At 41.9% G+C, this 19,557-nt stretch overlaps 3 protein-coding genes across 5 annotated transcripts; 2 read left to right on the forward strand and 1 right to left on the reverse strand.

The window, feature by feature from the left end:
- The first annotated feature begins 5 nt into the window (after positions 1 to 5).
- LOC105392645 (tRNA (cytosine(38)-C(5))-methyltransferase) lies at positions 6 to 1,355 on the forward strand. The gene is made up of 3 exons (XM_011564306.3): positions 6 to 165; positions 256 to 734; positions 862 to 1,355. The coding sequence occupies exons 1-3, from the start codon at positions 105 to 107 to the stop codon at positions 1,318 to 1,320; spliced, it is 999 nt and encodes a 332-aa protein (XP_011562608.3). The 5' UTR covers positions 6 to 104; the 3' UTR covers positions 1,321 to 1,355.
- Positions 1,293 to 2,689, reverse strand: LOC105392644 (protein JTB). Its single transcript, XM_011564305.3, has 4 exons — positions 2,485 to 2,689; positions 2,243 to 2,397; positions 2,036 to 2,129; positions 1,293 to 1,696 (listed from the first exon to the last, which is right to left on the reverse strand). Exons 1-4 carry the CDS (start codon positions 2,538 to 2,540, stop codon positions 1,531 to 1,533), a joined length of 471 nt encoding a protein of 156 aa, XP_011562607.1. The 5' UTR covers positions 2,541 to 2,689; the 3' UTR covers positions 1,293 to 1,530.
- Positions 2,690 to 3,089: 400 nt separating this feature from the next.
- On the forward strand, positions 3,090 to 19,522 carry LOC105392646 (maternal protein tudor). 3 transcript variants are annotated; one of them, XM_048631533.1, is made up of 13 exons: positions 3,090 to 5,192; positions 5,417 to 5,614; positions 7,255 to 7,424; positions 8,984 to 9,064; positions 9,402 to 9,515; positions 9,904 to 10,068; positions 10,848 to 11,791; positions 12,146 to 12,294; positions 13,634 to 13,651; positions 14,010 to 14,171; positions 14,856 to 15,022; positions 15,497 to 15,732; positions 16,050 to 19,522. In XM_048631533.1, the coding sequence occupies exons 1-13, from the start codon at positions 3,282 to 3,284 to the stop codon at positions 18,917 to 18,919; spliced, it is 7,185 nt and encodes a 2,394-aa protein (XP_048487490.1). In that variant the 5' UTR covers positions 3,090 to 3,281; the 3' UTR covers positions 18,920 to 19,522. The 3 variants fall into 3 exon arrangements, with proteins under 3 accessions (XP_048487490.1, XP_037971215.2, XP_048487491.1); XM_038115287.2 differs by lacking the exon at positions 13,634 to 13,651; XM_048631534.1 differs by lacking the exon at positions 9,904 to 10,068.
- Positions 19,523 to 19,557: the final 35 nt, after the last annotated feature.

The raw sequence follows: 19,557 nt of genomic DNA on the forward strand, positions 1-19,557 counted from the left end.
ACGTTGACGTAGAGTGGTGCAGTACTGTGTACTCTTTGGTAATATTTACAAAACCTGCAAGTCTAGAATTTCAAAGCGTTTATACTAAATTATACTGGAATAAAATGAATCATAGGATACTGGAACTATACAGTGGCATAGGAGGTATGCACTGTGCATGGAAAGGTAAATATATTTCGTTTTCAAATACATACAAGCAGATAACCTCACTTTCAACTTTCTAACAAGAACTATGTTTGTATTCCTTTTATTTAGAATCCGGTCTGCCTGGTGAAGTAGCAGCAGCCGTTGATATAAACACAGTGGCCAATGAGGTTTATAAACACAATTTTCCAGAAACAAAATCACTAACCAGGAACATTCAAACTTTGACTAAAAGTGAGATTGAAAAGTTGAATGTTGATACAATCCTAATGTCTCCACCATGCCAGCCGTTCACAAGGAATGGAAAGTATTTAGATGAAGAAGACCCAAGGACTAATTCACTACTAGCAATATTGCAGTTGTTGGAAGAGCTGAATTGTATAGAATACATTTTGCTGGAAAATGTAAAAGGTTTTGAATGTTCTTCAGTACGGAACAAATTTATTGAGGCATTGAAGAAATGTGGGTTTGAGTTTCAAGAGTTTCTGTTGAGTCCGTCGAGCATTGGCATTCCCAACTCCAGGCTCAGGTATTACTGCACAGCGAGGAGGACACAAGTACCTTGGAACTATCAAAGGACAGATGAAATCGTAAGTACTACTTACAAAAGTTTGTTTTTATTTTATCTGACTAGTCTGTTAAAAATATTCTTCTGGTAGACATAGTTCAAGGAGCTCTTGTTTATTACAAACACTAAACAAACTATTTGTATTACAGGTGTTAACCCTTGACAGGGTCTACCCAGAGCCTGATTCTTTAGAAAATATCCTAGACCCAGAGGCTGGAGATGAATACCTGTTGCCAGATAAATATCTGAAGAGGGCAAACTGCCTAGACATTTGCTATAAGGACAGCAAGAGATCCTGCTGCTTCACAAAAGCTTACTCCCACTATCTGGATGGCACCGGATCAGTCTTTACTCCATGCAGCCAGGAAATGGTAGAATCCTGCTTCAAAAATGCTAACACCCATGAGCTTGGTGGTCCTGACTACATAGAACAGATCAAACAATTGAAATTAAGGTTCTTTTCACCAAAAGAAGTGTGTGCCTTAATGGCTTTCCCTAAGAAATACAGTTTTCCCAAACATATAACTAGAAAACAGTGCTACAGACTAATAGGGAATAGTGTAAATGTAAAAGTTATCAGTGAATTATTAAAAATATTATATTCATGACAATAAATAACAGTATCACTTTATGTGTGTCATAATCCTTGATTTTTCTTTCATCACTGTCTTGTTAATAAATACTGGAAGCCTCAGATGCCATATTTCTGTACAGTATACAGGCTCAACATTATTATCTCTTGGCACCTAGTATGTATGCCTTTTAATTTAAGGTATCCTTGAGAATTCAGTCCACACACTCTAGTAATATTCTACAGGCTAAATAGAACCATTGCTGAGTAGTTGTCTTGCTCTTCTCTTAGCTTTATGGTTCAGAACTCTCATCCTCAGCATCACAGCAATAGAAGATACAGCTCCAATTGCAAATGACCAAATGGTAAACTTCCAGAAAGCTCTCTCATCAAGATATGCCACTCTGTCACAACTGAAACAAAAAACATAGGCTTTTGAAAATATGCTAGGGTATAGGGTCTATGGATTTATCAGAAATACCTATTAATAATTACAACAAGTTCATGGTGTAGACCAACAACAATGTGTATTGCCAAATAAATAAACAAATAATTTGTAGTAAGCTTTCTTGAGACAAAACATACATACAGTATCCATAATTTTTGTGTTGATTCCATACATGCAAACCCATATGGGGGACAATCAGTAACACAGTGAATGTATTATAAGAAAATGTCATATTCATAGCTTCATACATAACAACCTCAGAACCATTTAAATTAATTGTAAAATTTGCTTTCATTTAACATACCTTCTAGTCACTGTTTCTCCATTCTCACACTTCAATATTTCTTTAAAACTTGTGTGTATGCAAACACCAATACTCTTGCTTCTGATTTCAAAGTCTGAAAGTAAAATACAACAATAAAATAAATATGAGTGTAACCAATGATATCATAAATGTTGCTTTTTAATAATTATCTTATAAATATTATATCTTAAAGTGAGATGCTGTTACCTGAGCACGGATGGCACTCGCTGATGATCTGATAGGGCTGATGCATCCAGCATGTTGAGTTGTTTTCTGTTGGAAATGTTTTGTTCTTCATTCTGTGATTTCCAGACAGTGTCTCTGCTAGATGTGATTCTAAAATTAGAACAACTATGGTGAGGCTGAAACAAAGAAAGTGGACGGAAAGATAGTGATATTATTAAAAGATTCACACAGAAAATGATGAAAAATTGAAAACATCAACCAACATTCCCAGGCTCACAGTTCCAAGAAGCATGCATCGTCTTGAGCAAGTTTCGATCATTTTACGAGAGTTAAAATTTAATTTTACAGATTTTAATTATTCGAGTGGAATAAAAGCAGAAAGATTCTGAATTAAATCATTAAATCCAAAAAAATATAAATTTCATAATAATCGCAAATATTTCTGTTTTCTGACATAAGATTTGACAGTTGACATAAACAAGAAAAAAAAATAGTGTTGTAGTCATGTTGTAGTTAACATACACAGAGTAGAAATATATGGGTTTGTACATCCGACGTTTCCGGCGCTACCGGAGCGGACACTGCATCGGCCAACGTGGTACCACCGAAATAGTGCCTTGCATTCGGCTTGACCCAAGCAACCGGGCTTCGGCAACCGCATAGGATGGTCGGAAAAAATATTCAAAACTCTTGTATGTGAAGGAGATGAAATGTGGGTAAATCCATAAAGTTACTATAGTTTATTATTTATTCTATAGCCTGTGCCAGCCCAAGGAACATAATGTATGTTTCGAACAACGCATTATTATCCTGGTGGCAAAATCACCGTTACTAGAACATCACTAGGGTGGAATTTATTTCATTCACTCTATTCATTCATTCAAACTAGCAAAAAATTGCGTGCGCCATGTTTGTTGAAAACGTAAACGGAAAAGAAAGCGGTAGATGAGTTTTTTTACGTTAGTTCTGTAAAAGTACGACGATTACTTGTAGTTTGCAACTGGAGTTATGTGAGTCAGTGCCTATTTTTCATATTCTTGATACTTTTAAAACACCAGCTATGGCTTTGCCAAATGATGGACAAAGAGCCTTTCGTCTCTTCGTGACCCATGTGGACAGCGACGGTCCCTTTTTGAAAATATGCGGGCAGCTGGACAAGCAGGCGGCGCTGATGATCGAGAGCCTGATAGACTCGTCGCGAGAGAACTTCGAGAAGGGCATCGGAGCGGTGCCGCCGGCGGCTATTCACGAGGGCATCATTTGTGCCGCCAAATACAAAGATGGGACGTACTATCGCGCGAAGATCGTGAGCACCACAACTTTGTCTAACGGATTAGTGGGGGTGCACTTCATCGACTACGGCAACAAGGACATAATCTCGCTGAGCACCATCCGGTTCCTGGACTCATACGACCCGCTGCTGCTGCAGCTGCGCGGGCAGGCCAGCGACTACTACGTGGCGCGCGTGATGCACCCGGCGGCGCGCTGGGACGAGCCGCTGCTGCTCAAGCTGCAGGCGCTGCTCTGCTACTCCGAGTATCCTGTCAACGTGGAGGCGCAGACTCGCACCATACCCATCGTCTCCATACTCTTCCAGGGCAATGATCTGTCACAGCACCTTGTGAATAATAAGTATGGCATCGCTGTACCCGTCACCAAGCAGGAGGTGCTCTTACTACAGCTGAATAATGAGAGCATGCAACCCATGTCTTCCACCTGGCAGCCGAGCTACTCGCCTGAGCCAAACAACTTCACTGAACATGTGCCTTTCTTTACAAATCAGATATTCCCGTCTAACCCAGCATCAGCTATGAGGTTGCAACAGAATGTGTCTGTTCCTTTCAATGGAGGCTATGTGCCCGCTCCCTCGGCTATTAGCCAAAGACTGATGGTCAATAAGACATCTAGGAACCCAGTCACACTGAGGGCTCCTATTCGCCAGCCTCAGCAGCCCCCACCATCTGGAGGGGCTACTCCAGTGTCACCAGCTCTCAACACTCCACCACCAGGCAAACCTGTGTCTCCTCAAAAATCAAGCAAAACCTACAAGAGTAGACTACTGGAAATAAACTCACAACACAAAGTGTTTGTGTCATACTGTGAAGAAGGCCCGGAACTGTTTGCCGTCCAACTTGTGACTGATGCTAAGAGGCTCGAAGATATGATGGATGAGATCAACAGGCAGCCTCACCGCAGCTTGACGGAGCCTCCCATGATAGGCACAGTCTGCCTCGGCCGCATGTCCGGTGACCGCATCATATGCCGAGCCATAGTTATGAATCTCTCAGGACAACAGTGTAAACTATTCTTTGTGGACTTTGGGGACACAGAAATGGTGTCCTACTATGACATATTTGATATACCGGAAGAGTTTGTGAAGCCTAACGTGTTTGCTATGAGATTCTGCTTGTCTGGAGTGAAGAATTTCAAAAAAGGTCCTCACCTAAACGAGTCATTCAAGCAGCTAGTGAACGGAAAAGTATTGACACTGCGCGTAGTCGCGCCTGAAGGGCCTCCTCTAATTCAATACGGAGAATTATACCTAGACAACAAGAACGTCTCCGACCTTCTAACATCCACCATCAAGGAGACCTTACAATTTAAATGGATGGACATGTTGACTCGCGGCAGCAAGATGTCGATCCTAGTCTCATACGTGGACAGTTGCCACAAGTTCTACGTGCAACTATCCGACCAGATTGAAGAGTTGAACCGCGTGATGGATGCAGTGAAGGCGCACTGCGAGCGGTCATCGTCCCCTGGTGCACTACCATTAGGTGCCGCTTGTTGCGCCAAGTTCCCTGATGACGGCAACTGGTACCGCGCGCGCGTGCTCAACCAGCAGGGCGGCAAGGTCACGGTGGCGTATGTGGACTACGGCAATGAACAGGAGATCAGCGTGTCGGACCTGAGGACCATCACGCCCGAGCTGATACAGCTGCCGGCGCAAGCCTTGAAGTGCGCTTTGAAGGTAACTAAACACTTTTATTACCAACTTGTAACAGTTTTAAATAAACATTCTGAAACTTGATATTATCATGTTGACAAACAAGTAGGTAACTAGAGCTGGATTATTAGATTTGAGATGACTTGCACTGGACCTATAATGAGGTCTTAACTATATTGATACATCACTCGCCAAGACTCCTTTCTTGCAAATTTATACCAATATATCACCGCAACCTACCCCCACAGGGTTACGAAGACAAGCCAATCGAGACCAAGTCGTCCAACCAGCTCGAGATGCTAGCGCTAGAGAAGACGCTCATGGCGCACGTGATGGGCTCCACATCAGCAGACACGATGCTGGTGTCACTCGTGGATGATTCCTGCTCCCCGCCGCTAGACGTGGCGCGCCGTATGATGCAGCTGTCCACACCGAGGAGCCATGAGGTGAGTTGTAGGATTATGGGGAGCTGGGGTTTTAAGTGTTGTATTGTTTGGCAAATGTATGCAACTAGATTTTACATCGAGACGAAGGGAAAACCTCTTAAAATGGTTTCCCGTGGGAATTTTTGGGATATTTATTTATTTATCGTATGGCTTCACTGGTTACATAAAATAGTATTAAAATAAGGATTTATACATGTCACTAAAAACTACAATTATTTAAAGATAGGGAGGGGATAGAAAGTAGCCTAGGAGTTAATCCAGGGTGTAAACTTACAACACACCAAACATAAAAAAATTACCAGCTGTTTTCGTGTGATAGAGTAACAAACTTAATACGTATGTAACGTATTATTGTACTGGATGTTATGAAATGAAATGTATGAAATCTATCCTATTTTCCTATTCACATAATGTGTAACCTTGATTTCTAATTAAGTGGCTGTGGTAAACGATGCATTTTTGTACTTCTACCTCAGAGAGGTAGACGTTTGTTTTTTACACACTTTTTTATCATTATGATTCATCCAATTCGCCTCAGGCGTAGTTCATTGAACGAGAGTAGCTTACTAGAAAACACATCGCATTCTATCCACATTCCACTACTTAGTTAACAACTCAGGTTTACCCTACTTATGCTATGGAATCTAAAAAAATATTGCATCGTTTATTTATCGTAATAATTATAAGTTAGCCGCCAGTCAAGCGGCGCTGGCTGTCCGTTTTTACGTTGATATGTTGTTGTGTATGCAATGCGTGCTACTCGGGCTATATTACTCGCGATTTTCGTAATTTTTGCAACTTTCGCTAATTACTGCAGATTGCTATCGACTTTATTCCCTGTCCGATTAGGCACAATTTGAGTTACTTTGTTTGGTTTCTTTATTTTTAATCCTCACCCTTTTTTGGTACAATTTGGTCTGGTTGGTGTTTGCTTTTTAAATGATTATATAATTATGAGGAAAGTAGGTATGTTGCTGCCTACTTAATATCTGGTAAAAACGGCTCTGTTTAAATATTTATAACTGAGTTTTTAGCGTTAAACTGATTTATTGTTCCGTTCTGAATTACTACTCAATTAGGTATTTCGTTTCGACGTTTCACTTGCGAGTAAATTATCTTATGATCTTGTCTTAATAATTTTGTTTAGTAACCTTGAATCAAAGCTCTGATATTGTTGACGATAGTATTTATGTGGTGGCGATCAAATAACAATATTTCTGCATACAATAAATAGTAGGCGGCGGATATAATGTTTTGAAAGTATCATAACATTCATAACAGTTATACTGTTCGAATGATATCCACTACAAGTTGCCACTGCGTTAACAAAGTATTCAGTAGGTGCTTATATTTTCAGCTAGCAACAATTGCGAATTCACTTATAGTTTCCCGATTCGCAAATGATAGGAGTGGAACAATACACTAAGATTTATCTAAAAATCTATTTGTTATAATGGTGTATACCGTCGCCGTAATCCAATCGCAGTATACTACTAGACACAAACCTCTTAATTAACACTATATCACCATCAATCTTTTTATTACAGCATTTACAATATTTCACCCTCAGTAATAGAACCTCTTTTCACTGCATTTCCCCTAAAGATCTAACCTACCTAACCCACCCTTTTCCCCACCAGCCGAAAGCCACAACGCCGGTCCGCAAAGACGCTCCGGAGCCAGGCTTCAGCTCCCCCGAGAGCGCCGACGACCGCAAGAAGGGGTTCCGCAGGGAAAAGAGCTTCAAGGACGATAGGAGACCACGCGACGGGGATGACCTGGCGCAGAGAGGAGGCAGCTTTAGAGCTAGGTGAGAGGATATATGATTCCTATTGTAATTTGTAGCTATACATTTATGGTGAGCTGACTGAAAAACAGCTATACGGCTCGCGACGTGACTACAAATGTACAGTGAAAAGCGGGTGGGTCGCTTGCTAGTCACCTCTGACTAACCCTTCGGAGATTACAGTCATGATATGGTGAGCTGAGACATTAGCACTTTCAATTGACGTCCGCAAGAAGGGGTTCCGTAGGGACAAGAGCTTCAAGGAAGATAGGAGACCGCGCGAGGGGGATGACCTGGCGCAGAGAGGAGGCAGCTTTAGAGCTAGGTGAGATGATAATGTTGTAAATTGTGGATAAATATGGTGAGCTGACTGAAAATCAGCGATACAGCTCGCGACCTGACTACAAATGTACAGCGTAAAGCGGGCGGCTCGCTTGCTAGTCACCTCTGACTACCCCTTCGGAGATTGCAGTCATGATATGCTGGGCTGAGACATTAGCACTTCCAATCATTTGGTTTTTTTACCCTCCTCTAGGACTTAGATTGGGATATCTGTGAATGATGACCTAGAGTCTAGGTATCCAACGATCATTCATAGATAGTAGGTAACCGAAACACATAAATAAACTACATTTTACGTGTAGGTACAGAGAATAGCATGATCTTGCAAGGCTTGGTGCAATGATGAATCGTATTTGTGTTATTTAGCGAATCTGCGAAAAAAACAAAAAGATTCTAATTGGGTTATTATTATTAGCAATGATGTTCGTATTAGCAATCAAATCACGCACCTGAGGCAAAAATCATTTTCACACAAATATATTCGTATAGATCTGCGTTTTAAAGTAAATACCTACTATTGATCCAAATAATGTTACACCTTACTTTATTTTCATCGCTTAAGTACCCGAAAATGCTTTAGATGGTCATAATTTAACCTACCAAAACAGCGAACTTCAAAATAAAATGATTCATCAGCAAAAAAACCTGTATACCCATGATCCCATTATCGGTACCGAAGAGTATAATTACGCAACCGGCTACAATCACGTTTGGAGTTTTTTTTCTAACAAAATACTCCATCTAAGTTCGATGACCCAGACTATTTGGTAGGTACTGGCATTTCGTCTACGAGTTAGTAGTTTTTTTAAGATAATAGCTTTGAAAGCAAAGTCTGGTGTAGTTTTGGTAAGTAAAATTATGAATATTGATCAAAATATACAAAGATTTACCAGTAATTTTATAAAAAAGTAAATGATAGGATACGAAAATACATTTAAGTATTATATATTTTTGTAATTACAGTAATTATTTAAAACTTTGCGTGTAGCGCTTATACCTAACATGTTTAGTGCAGTCAAGTGTGAAGGATTTGTAAATAGGTGGAGTAATCGAATTGATTATATTTAAGCATCATAAATGGGGCATTAAAATATGATGTACTTATGTACGTTTCAAAATAGCAAGATGGCAGAAATTAGCGAAGTTTTCGAAATAAAATCTAACATCCATCGGTAGCAAGCATAATGAAAATTTTAAGCATGCTAAATAGTAGTTTTTCATAGAGATGTTGTTTGTTACAGAGACAACCGCGATGGGTTCGACCGCTCCGGGCCCGGCCGACACAGCGAGAAGTTCGCAGGCAGACCCGACAAGGGAGACAGGTATAAAACTAGATATAAAAACAATAGATTTATTGATCAAGGATCGGTTTCGTCCATAACTTTGTATTTAGTTTCTGACGAAACCTTCTGAGGGCTTGGGTCAATCGACTGTGACCATCGTTTCAAACGCATTTATCAAACAAAACATAATATTACAATTTTATACAGTTGCAGCGATACAATAGGCAACCTTGGGTGCTGCAATGACTGATAAGTTATAGTAGATAACTTTTTAGGATGTCAGCTATGTAGATAGTTTTTCATAAATAAGGCCAAATTACTTCTGCATGGCATGCCTTACCGTCTTCACCCTATACAATGGACTACATGTACACAGGCGTGGAGGCTCCAAGCCATGGGAGAACCAGAGCAGCGGCCCGGTGACCGCCTCTGAAGACACTTGGGAAGAGAGCGCCCCGCCCGCCAGACACGGCAGGGACTTTAGAGACAAGTATGTACTGGTGTTGTGGGCTCCCAGACATAAACATGCTATCACGTCGTTAAACCGTCTTGTTCCCGCTCGTAGCTGTTCAATGGGAGAGACAGGCATAACGCGAAGTCGTACCGTGTTTACGTGTGGGAGCCCTAAAAAGCTCTAGTTGAAGGGCTGTAGCTGCCAAAGAACAGATCTGAGGTAGGGAAGTTGATTTATCTGGCTAGTTATGCTGTTAATATGGCTAAAGCTATTGGAAGCTTACTTATCTTATGTACTTTGTGTAAATGTTTATCTAATTATCTATGTATTATGAATAATCCATAATGATGATGGGTTCGACTCCCACAAAAAAACCTTCAAATACAAACTATGAAGTCACAGGCATTCTAAACTGATTTGACAGAAAGAAAGGCCCTAAACCTGATCAACCAGAGCGGTCCCAACCGACCGACCGGACTGGGCCTAAACCTGGCTGGAAGAACAAGGCCGAGAGTGGTGGACCAAAGAGGACCAAACCCGGCGATGGTCCAAACGACCCCAAACCATCTATACAGGACCGGCTGAGACGGTACAGTGGTGTATAAAGATCAGTGTTTCGTATGAAACTGCTTGTTAACACCTGCACCCATGACCACCCACTGCCTGTTTACTGTCCTGTGTGTCCTATCTGTTTTTGCCTTATATGTGTTCAACTTTCTTATCATCACCCTATACATAGCTACATTATAGATGTTTTTTAGTTCAAAAAGGTGTGCGGACTCAGCATTAGTCTATAGAAAAGTTCTACATGTTTCATAAAATGTACACAAGCCAATATTTAGACTTGCACGGTTTAGATGGCTATTAGTATCCATTAGCAGTGTAAATACATAGAAATGGCGTGGACGGTAGCGAGATAGACTCTGCCCCACATTCCTCGCCCCACTTGCTTGGTAACGCTTGGGTGAGTATACTCGGCCCGCACTATCTTGCAAGCTTATAAATTGATATCGTATTCTCACCATTTAACAGTACACTTGTTTTCCGGTTTTTGCGTTTTCATATCAGCACATTTTACGATCACGCGGTATTTTGGTTTTTCACTTTCGCTGTACTTGTATCGTCTGTTTTATGTGTTTCAATTAGCTCTCACTCACATTTGAGTGTGAGTAATGCCTACCTAATTTGATGCCGTAACACAATCTGTTTAATTGATTCCGTTGCCAATTATAACTCGATTACATTGCATTAACGCTCATAAAGTTACTACCAATCACATGTTATGTATGTTATAATTATAATCACTAAACGAATAACCCGTTGCCAAGCCAACTAAAACTTTACAATAATTATCGAAATTTCTTACAGCGACAACAAGTTTAATAAACAAGACGAGTGGGAAGAAAAGAAGAATGACAACTGGGAGTCCAACAGTCGCCCGGAGCGTCCCCCGCGGCGGGAGTATGGAGGAGACAGACGAGACAACTGGGGAGACAAGAAAGAGAACTTCCATCAGAAGAGAGACTTCAACCGAGACCGGGGAGAGAGAGGCGACCGAGGAGACAGGCCAAAGAGCAACTTCACCCCTAGAGACCGCGCAGATCGGTCCTTCGGATCGGATGAGCACAAGTCTGACCGCAGCTTCCGTACAGACAAGCCGAGGGGGCCATACAAACCCCGCAACGTCCCCAAAGACCTCCCCTCCCCTGTCCCTCTTAATAAGCCATTCCCCGAACAAACTATCGAAGCGAACGCACAACACGAGGTGTCTGTAACCTGGATAATATCCCCGGATAGCTTCTACACGCAGATCCTGTCGCTGCAGACAAAATTCCTCGACATGATGCACAAAATACCAGAAATATACAAGGGAGTGAGGTCCTACTCCGGAGATATATCGGTCGGCGCGTCCGTCCTGGCCAAATACCCTGAAGACGGCGTCCTATACCGAGCCACAGTGATATCGACCCAACCTTTTGGCAAATACATCGTCCAGTACATCGACTTCGGGAACAAATTCGTAGTCGACGCGCGCGACATCTGGCAGTTGGACGAGCAACTTCTAGAAGTCCCTAAGATGGCAGTTCACTGTTCTTTGTTAGGCGTGGCGCCTAAAGACGGCGAATGGAAGGCGAATAACGACATAGACTTGTGTTTCAATGCGCCCAGGTACCAGTGCGTGTTCCAAGAGGCTACTGAGGAAGGGAAATATAAGGTGTCGTTGTGGAATAATGGAGCGAGCGTCGCGGATATGTTGATTGAGAAGGAGCTGGCCGCTGCCTCGGACCTGGGATCCGCTGTTACCGTTAAAGGTGAGTGTGCCAGTTGTTTTTTTTTCGTAAGTCCATTTTATGATTCAACAGTCGTTTGCTGCTGGATATAGTCTTCTCCAAGTAACACCACCGCCATTAACACTTTCTCCTCTCCTTGACCTTCCGGCTACCTCGGGGTTGGAAAGCGCCCCACGCCTCGTTTACATGATCTAGATCTCGTTTACCCACTCCCACTTAAGCTTGCATAATGTTCCGACATAACTCTTTTAGCTCTTTGACGAATAACCCCAATTTGGATGCACCAGCGACATATCCTTATGATTTTACACAGCGTCTTTTCATTTCATTAATTAAAATGATGTCCATGTAAACCTCAAACCTGCCATTCCGCAGACGAGGCGATAGACCTGAGCATCATCGTGGGCCAACAAGCGCTGTGCCGCGTGACGCACGTGGAGTCGTTCGACAAGTTCTTCATCCAGCTGGACCTGGAGAAGGCCAAGCTCGTCGAGAAGGCTATAGATAACTTTGACGCTACTTTGGTGAGTTTTGTGCTGTTATTACTATTCTGTGAGGTGGGGGAAATGTAGAGGATTGGGATTGTAGTATTTTGAGTGAAGATAAACGGATTTATGTTGAATCTTTTCAACTAATAAATAAAATCGTTTCATGAAAGTCTGTAATGGCAATAGGCCCGCCCCCTATTACATTGGGACTAACATAACACTCTGGCGAAAAGTGGGTGCAGCAATGCACCTCTGCCTACCCCGCAAGGGAGTACAGTTCCCCAAAATTGATAATGCACATAGAAATCTTCGTCATTGTTCGGCAACGGTCGTATTCCCGAGCGTTAGAAAACTATTATGTATTTAGAGTGGTTAAGTGCATTTTCTTCATGAAATTTTAGTAGAATTATGTAATTGGTGCTAAAAGAGATAATTGATTTATCAGTAACGAAATTTGATTCGATAATTCATAATATTCCATAATATTAAAATTTACTTCGAAAATGTTACAGTAGGTACTTTTCAAGTGTCTTACTGAAGCTGATGTAGATGGATGAAAGAAGGTTTGAATAACACAAGGTTTATATTATAAGGAGAAATGGATTTCAAACACAGGTTTATATAAAAAAATTGAAATCTCAGTTCAAAAGTATTTACAGCACAGATTATTTCACATTAATAAAAATGTTTGTTTACATTAAAATCTCAGTTCAAAAGTATTTACAGCGCTGATCATTCACAATAATATTACAATTACAAACTTGGTCTTTTGGGTGTGGCTTTATTGGCAAAGTGAAGTCTATCAATGTGACGCATATTTTATTCTTAAATGTGCCTCATAATATGACATCGTCAAAAATTATTAAAGTTGAAATTAAATTCACATTTGAAAAAAATAACAAGAACGATGTGTAATTGCAGCTCTTTATAATTCCACAAAAGTAATATTGATCTTGACCTTGAGACCCTTGACTGATCGGTGACAGCCACCGACCGCCCAAATTGTTTTCGATTATGTGTCACATGATATTGACTACTATTTCTTTCGAACAAAGATCAAAATGCAAGTGCTTTGTTTAAGGCACTGATTCGGGTATTTCCGGGAATACGACAGTTTGCGAAGATTTGCATGCGCATTATTAATATGGGAGAACTGTACATTAGTACAAGGCGTGAGTGCGTGTTTTTTTTTTTTTTAATTCTGTAAAATGTAAGAAAAGAAAACCTTAGTTGATTTTTTGTTTACTTCGGTAGTAACTATGTTTATTTTTTACGTATAGTGTAAGGTTGCCAATTGATGTGAGAAATATTGTGGTATTAACTTGGTGTCCTTTTATTACAAGTACCTATCTGATTCCTTTTTTATCCCTTACAGTCATTCTTGGGACGACGCGTGAGTTGAAATTGTAAACGCTTAATTAATAATGCTATGTTTTTCCTAAACGAATTTTATAGTGAGTGTGTGGTGTATGTAGAATGATAAATGTTTTTCATTCAGCTCTCAAAAATAACAGTAATTATTTTTTTCTGTGTGTTTTTTTTTAAAGAATCGGTGAAAGACGGCACCGACGATGGCCTACTAAAACAATTTATAATTTTGTCATAAAGTCATTTAGTACTATGTATTTCATCATTAGCTTCACAGTCTGTTGCCATAAAAAGATTAATGACATTGCATACAAAAATTAACTATTAAGTCACTATATACATACCAAAAGACCTCACACTAAACCCCCTATTCTCCCTTCCAGTTAACCCCCCTAGCGGAATCAAGCCTAACCGACGGCGTCCACTGCACGGTGAAGCGCGACGGCCGCACGCATCGCGCCATACTCACTGACACCTCGGACAAGACTGCCATCAAGGCCGTGCTGCCTGATTATGGAATTAATGTCACTACTACTATGGATAATGTGAGTACATGTTGAACTTGTTGTGGACATATCTACACATAGGAAGCGTAGGCGCTTAGGCCATGAATAGGCATGCGTAGTGCCGTTTGGACGACTTTAGACAGACATCGACACATAATTTATTTGCTCACAAAATATATAACAGCATCAATACAGTTATAGCACATAACAGTAATGACATACAACAAAAATAAGCTTGTTGTGTATTGGGCCAGTAAATGGTTCCGGAAGCCGGCTGCAGTAATGGCTGGATTGGGAAGGCCGAGGACCGAGTGTTGTCCCTTGGGACTCTTGGGAGAGGCCTATATCGAGCAGTTGATGGTGACTGGATGATGATGACTTCTCCTTAGGTTCCTTGCATTCATCAGGGGTGAAGGAGAAAATGCAGAATACCGCTGAATAGTTCCCTATGCCGCCGTGGTGCTAGGGTTGATGTCTTCTAATGCGGATTGACTAAATTAAGATTCAATATAGCTAATTCCTGCAATGTTACGCATGAAATACTTTTTAGTGTATCTCAAGTAGGTCGTCATTTATCTCGTAAAAAAATCTGTTTCAATGATACACAGTTACTGATAGATCAATAATCTTCAGATCTACTTGACCAATTAAACTTCTTTCCCATAATCACTGCACAATCATCACTCAATCCCGCACATAGTAATGACATAATTACACTTCCAGCTAATGATCTTACCGACGGAGCTCAGCGTGTATTACTACCAATCGCTGGAATGCTGCCTCCACAATTACACTGAGGAATCTACAAAGTTGCTTTCTCTCGACGAGCTGAAAGAAAGATTGACGGACAAAAAGTTCATCGTTTACATCAATGACGTGCCGAATATCAGGTATTTAACATGTTTATGTGATTAGCTCGCAACATAACATGATGTATGATGAGTGTAGTTGCCTTGTTGTGTGATAAATATGGGTATAGAATATGCTGTAAGTGTAAAGAGGCGTGTGATTTGCATGATTAATGTAGTGTGATGCGTGTTATTGGTGAATTAAGGTTGGCTTCGTTATTTACATTCCTTGTTTTGCATAAATACCCCTGTAATATGTTAATTTAATTACCAGTTCATTTCAATCCGGCATTTAAACAGTAAAAAGTGTATCCTGAGACTTGTGATATTTCAAACAAACCTATTCACTACTGTTGCTATATACCAAACACGATATACTTCATACGTTCATTACACTTGTTGGAGACAGTCATAACTTTTAATCTCGATATTTCTACTCCAACCATAGCATTTTTATCATATCATATAGCCCACACTTCAAGAAGTCACTAATCTAACACTGCAATCTCATTCCAGCCTGCACACCACCCTGTACGACCCGGCAACCGGCGCGAAAGTGGCCATTTTCACCCCCGACGAGGGCGCATACGAATCTGTCACTCCGCTGTGCGCACGCGCAGTCTTCAACTATAACTTTGGTCTGGCGTACATCTCGCATGTCGCGTCGTTGGATGAAGTTTATCTGCAGAAGGCAGCCGATGGAGACAGGATAGCTGAGCTGCTGGATGAGTTGTACAAGTTTTATGAGGAAGGTAAGTGTTGCTTTCAGTGCACCTGATAGTAAGTTATTAGATTACATAAGTAAATTGTAAAATAAAAGTGTAAGCTTGAGTGAAATTATGGTATGAAAACTAAACGGAAACACTGGCCAATCCTGGCATGAAATGCTAACAAATCTTGGGCTATGCCGTAGTGTTTGTCACCGACACGCTAAGAACAAGATGGAAATAATTTGTGCTTGTAGATTTTATATGGTTGTTTTATGATTCGATACATATCATAATCTTCACCCAACATTTCCATTATTATAGTCTTCTCTCCTGTTCTTATGAATCCGTTTACCCCACAGGAACACCAGAGCCCCTGGAGAGCTTCGAGGTGGAAGGTCTTTGCGCGGCCAAGTCGAGCGACGGCAACTGGTACCGCGCCACCATCGTGACGTCATCGGACGACGAGTGCAACGTGCAGTTCACTGACTACGGCAACTGCGAGACACTACCTAAAGACTCGCTCAAGAAACTCAACACCAAGTTCTATGAGCCATGCGCGCTAGCACTAGTCGTTGGGCTAGGGTTAGCGCCTTTAAGTGATGATGCAGTTGCTAAGCTGAAAGAGTGGACGGAAGAGAAGGAGCTACAAGTGACGGTGTCGTTTGGAACTGACGGCTGGCTGGCCAGTCTGCACTCGGATGGTGTGGATCTGTCTATGAAGCTCGTGAATGAGAAGCTAGCGGCGCCGCAGACGCAAGCTGAAGAGGCAACCCCCGCACCGGCCGCTGAAGAACCGGTTTCACTGCCGTCTGGTTGCACCTCAGTCTACATCAGCCATATTGACACTCCCGGACAGTTTTGGCTACAGATGTCTGACAAAATAGACGCTATTGAGGAAATACAAGCGGAGCTGCAAGAGAAAGCAGCCAGTTTTGCCGACGTTGAAAACAGAGAGCTTGGCACCCTATGTATTGCTAAGTACTTGGCTGATGACCAGTGGTACAGAGCGGAGATACTTGACGCAGACTCTGATATAACCACAGTGCGGTTCATAGACTACGGTAACACAGATGTGTTGGACAACCAGCCGGGGTTGATCAAGGTGTTGCCGGATAATCTGAAGGAAGCCGAGCGGTACGCGGTCAAGTCGAGCGTGAATGCAGTCCCGACCGGCACTGGCCAGTGGTCCGATACCGCTTCAGACTACTTCATGCAACTGGTAGGAGATCTGTCTTCCCCAGTCGACGCTCTGATCGTCCTCAAAGATGTCACAACCTATGTGGACATATTCGTCAATGGACAAAACTTGACGGATAAGTTAGTGGCGGAAGGGCACGCGAATAGGGCCGAGGAACCAGCGTGTGGTGACCTGCCCACTTGCTTCGCTAGTCACGTGAATTCACCATCTGAGTTCTGGGTTCAACTGGAGGCGGCCACAGCTGAGCTGCAAGCCATGGAGGCTCTTATGGAAGACGCCGATAACTTCCCAGAGTTAACAGATAAGGAGGAAGGCGTGATATGCGCGGCCAAGTACCCCGAAGACGGCGCGTGGTACAGAGCTCAGGTCATAGTGGACGGCTCGGAAGGCACTGAGGTGCTGTTTATGGATTACGGTAACGCGTCCATAGCTACTGAACTACGTAATTTGCCCGATGAGCTGAAGCAAAAGCCGGCGTTATCAAGAAAGTGCGCTCTACAGAAGCCTCGTGATATCAAATCCTGGTCACGGAAATCGGAGGTTAAGTTCAATGAGTTGGCAGCGGAGGGCGCGACGATATTCACAGTGCAGTTCATCGCGTCGGGAGATATTTCGATAGTGGAGTTGTTCTTGGAGGGCAAGTCTGTGACGGAGGAGCTGGTGGGTCTGTGCGAGGAGGCGCCGGCGGCGGAGGCACCGGCTGAGGGGTCACCAGTCGTAGAGGCACCAGCCGAGGGGTCACCAGTCGTGGAGGCACCGGCCGAGCGCCCCGCGCCGCTGGGTCTCGAGCTGCAATCCACCGGTAAGGTCTGCCACGTCAACTCCACAGAAGACTTCTACATCCACCTCGAGTCCTCCACTCCAGACCTGGACAAGGTGCTCGAGAGAATGATCGACGCGCCCGATTTCGACACCGCGCCGGAACTCAAAGTGGGGTCACTCTGTGCCGCCTTCTGGGCTGAAGACGAGCAGTGGTACCGAGCCAAGATACTGGAGTTTTGCGATGTCGGATCACAGGTGCTGTTTGTAGATTACGGAAATAAAGCCAAGTGTGAAGACTTCAGGCAGTTACCTGAAGATCTAGCTTTAATAGAACCCCTAGCCAAGTGTTGCCGCCTGGCACTCCCCGAAGGCGCCACGTCAAATGAAAACTTGAAGAAAAAGTTTGACGAATTAACGGCCGAAGATTATACATTCCAAATAGAGTTGTTGGACACGACGAAAGAACCAGTACTTGTAAGATTATTACTGGGCGGTGAAGATGTCGGCAAAATGGTTAATGTTGGAAAGTCGGAGAAATCAGAAGAACCCAAAGTGAGTGCTAATGAAGTGTCCTCAGAAATAGTTAACGAAATCGTCCAAAAAGTAGGAGAAGATAGTAGTAATAATGTAGAGCCCGTAGAAGTAGAATCTGCTTCAGCACAAGTTGAGTCGATTGAGTCCACGGAAATTGCGGCACCAGCAGAAGTAACGAAACCCGAGACTGAAACTGAACAATCTGCATTCGTACCAGTTGATGTTAATAGTGTAGAACCTACTGCAGTTCCTACTGAATCGATTGAAGCCACGGAAAAGGCCGATACGCCAGAGGTATCTAAATCAGATGAACCTGAAAAGACCGTAGTTGATGATTTGGACACAACACCCATTGACCTAAATGAAAGCATCAGCAGCAACCACACAGTGATAGAAAACAAATCGTTTGAAGCCAACGCTGACGCTTTAGAAGACGATAAAGAAGTTGATGAAGGATTCAAAAGTGAATCTGATAAAATAGTCACGACGGAAAAAGATGTTTCACCAGACACGACTTTGGAGAGTTCAAACGATACTATAAAAACTCCCGAAAAGGATGAATCAAAAGAGTCCATCAACCCAGATACTGGCTACACCAGTGAAGCTGAAAAATCACCAGTAGGAGATTCTGTAGCTGTTACTGACAGCAAGAAATCAGAAGAAGGTGAAACTAAAGTGGATGAAAAGACTGCAGACAAGTTGTCAGAAATTAGTTCTGAAGTAAAGGCAGTTTAAGAAACTTTCTAAAATGTTGTAAATAGAACAGAAGTGCTAATTGTTGATTGATAAGTCTAAAACTTATATTTGTATCCCTAAGTATTATACAATCTCGATGAAACTTCGGCCATTGCTGAGCAAGTGCCCTTCATGTGATAGTTATAAGAAAATTATTGTTATTTATTCTTTACTGTGTTCTTAGTTAGGCTGTAAGAGAGTCAATGACTTCTACATTCTACAGTTGTCCATTTATTAGGATAAGTTGTTTTTACTATTTTGATTTTTTGCGAAAGTCTAACTTCTTTGAAAGATTAGTTATTGTTTTTGACTTGTTTATTCTTTGAAAATGTGTGAAATGTTGAGAAAACGATGGTTGTAAATTCCACTGTTCTTATCATAATAAGACGTACATATAAAATATATTACGTACGACCGTCTTTTGATTGTCTATCATTTTGTTATAATCACAAAACCAGTGAGCGTGTGCTATGTTTAACTTATAATACTCAGTTAACACAATGTTGCTTGTTTGTTACCTAAAGTCTTGTGATCTCCGTTATAATTACCTTGTTTATGTTATAAACTCATGTCACACAAACGACACAATAAAACGTATGAAAATGACCCAGTATTTTTTTCATTAGTTATCCTTACGG

The sequence above is a fragment of the Plutella xylostella genome, chromosome 29 (genome assembly GCF_932276165.1).
Source record: "Plutella xylostella chromosome 29, ilPluXylo3.1, whole genome shotgun sequence".
NCBI classification, from domain to species: domain Eukaryota; kingdom Metazoa; phylum Arthropoda; class Insecta; order Lepidoptera; family Plutellidae; genus Plutella; species Plutella xylostella.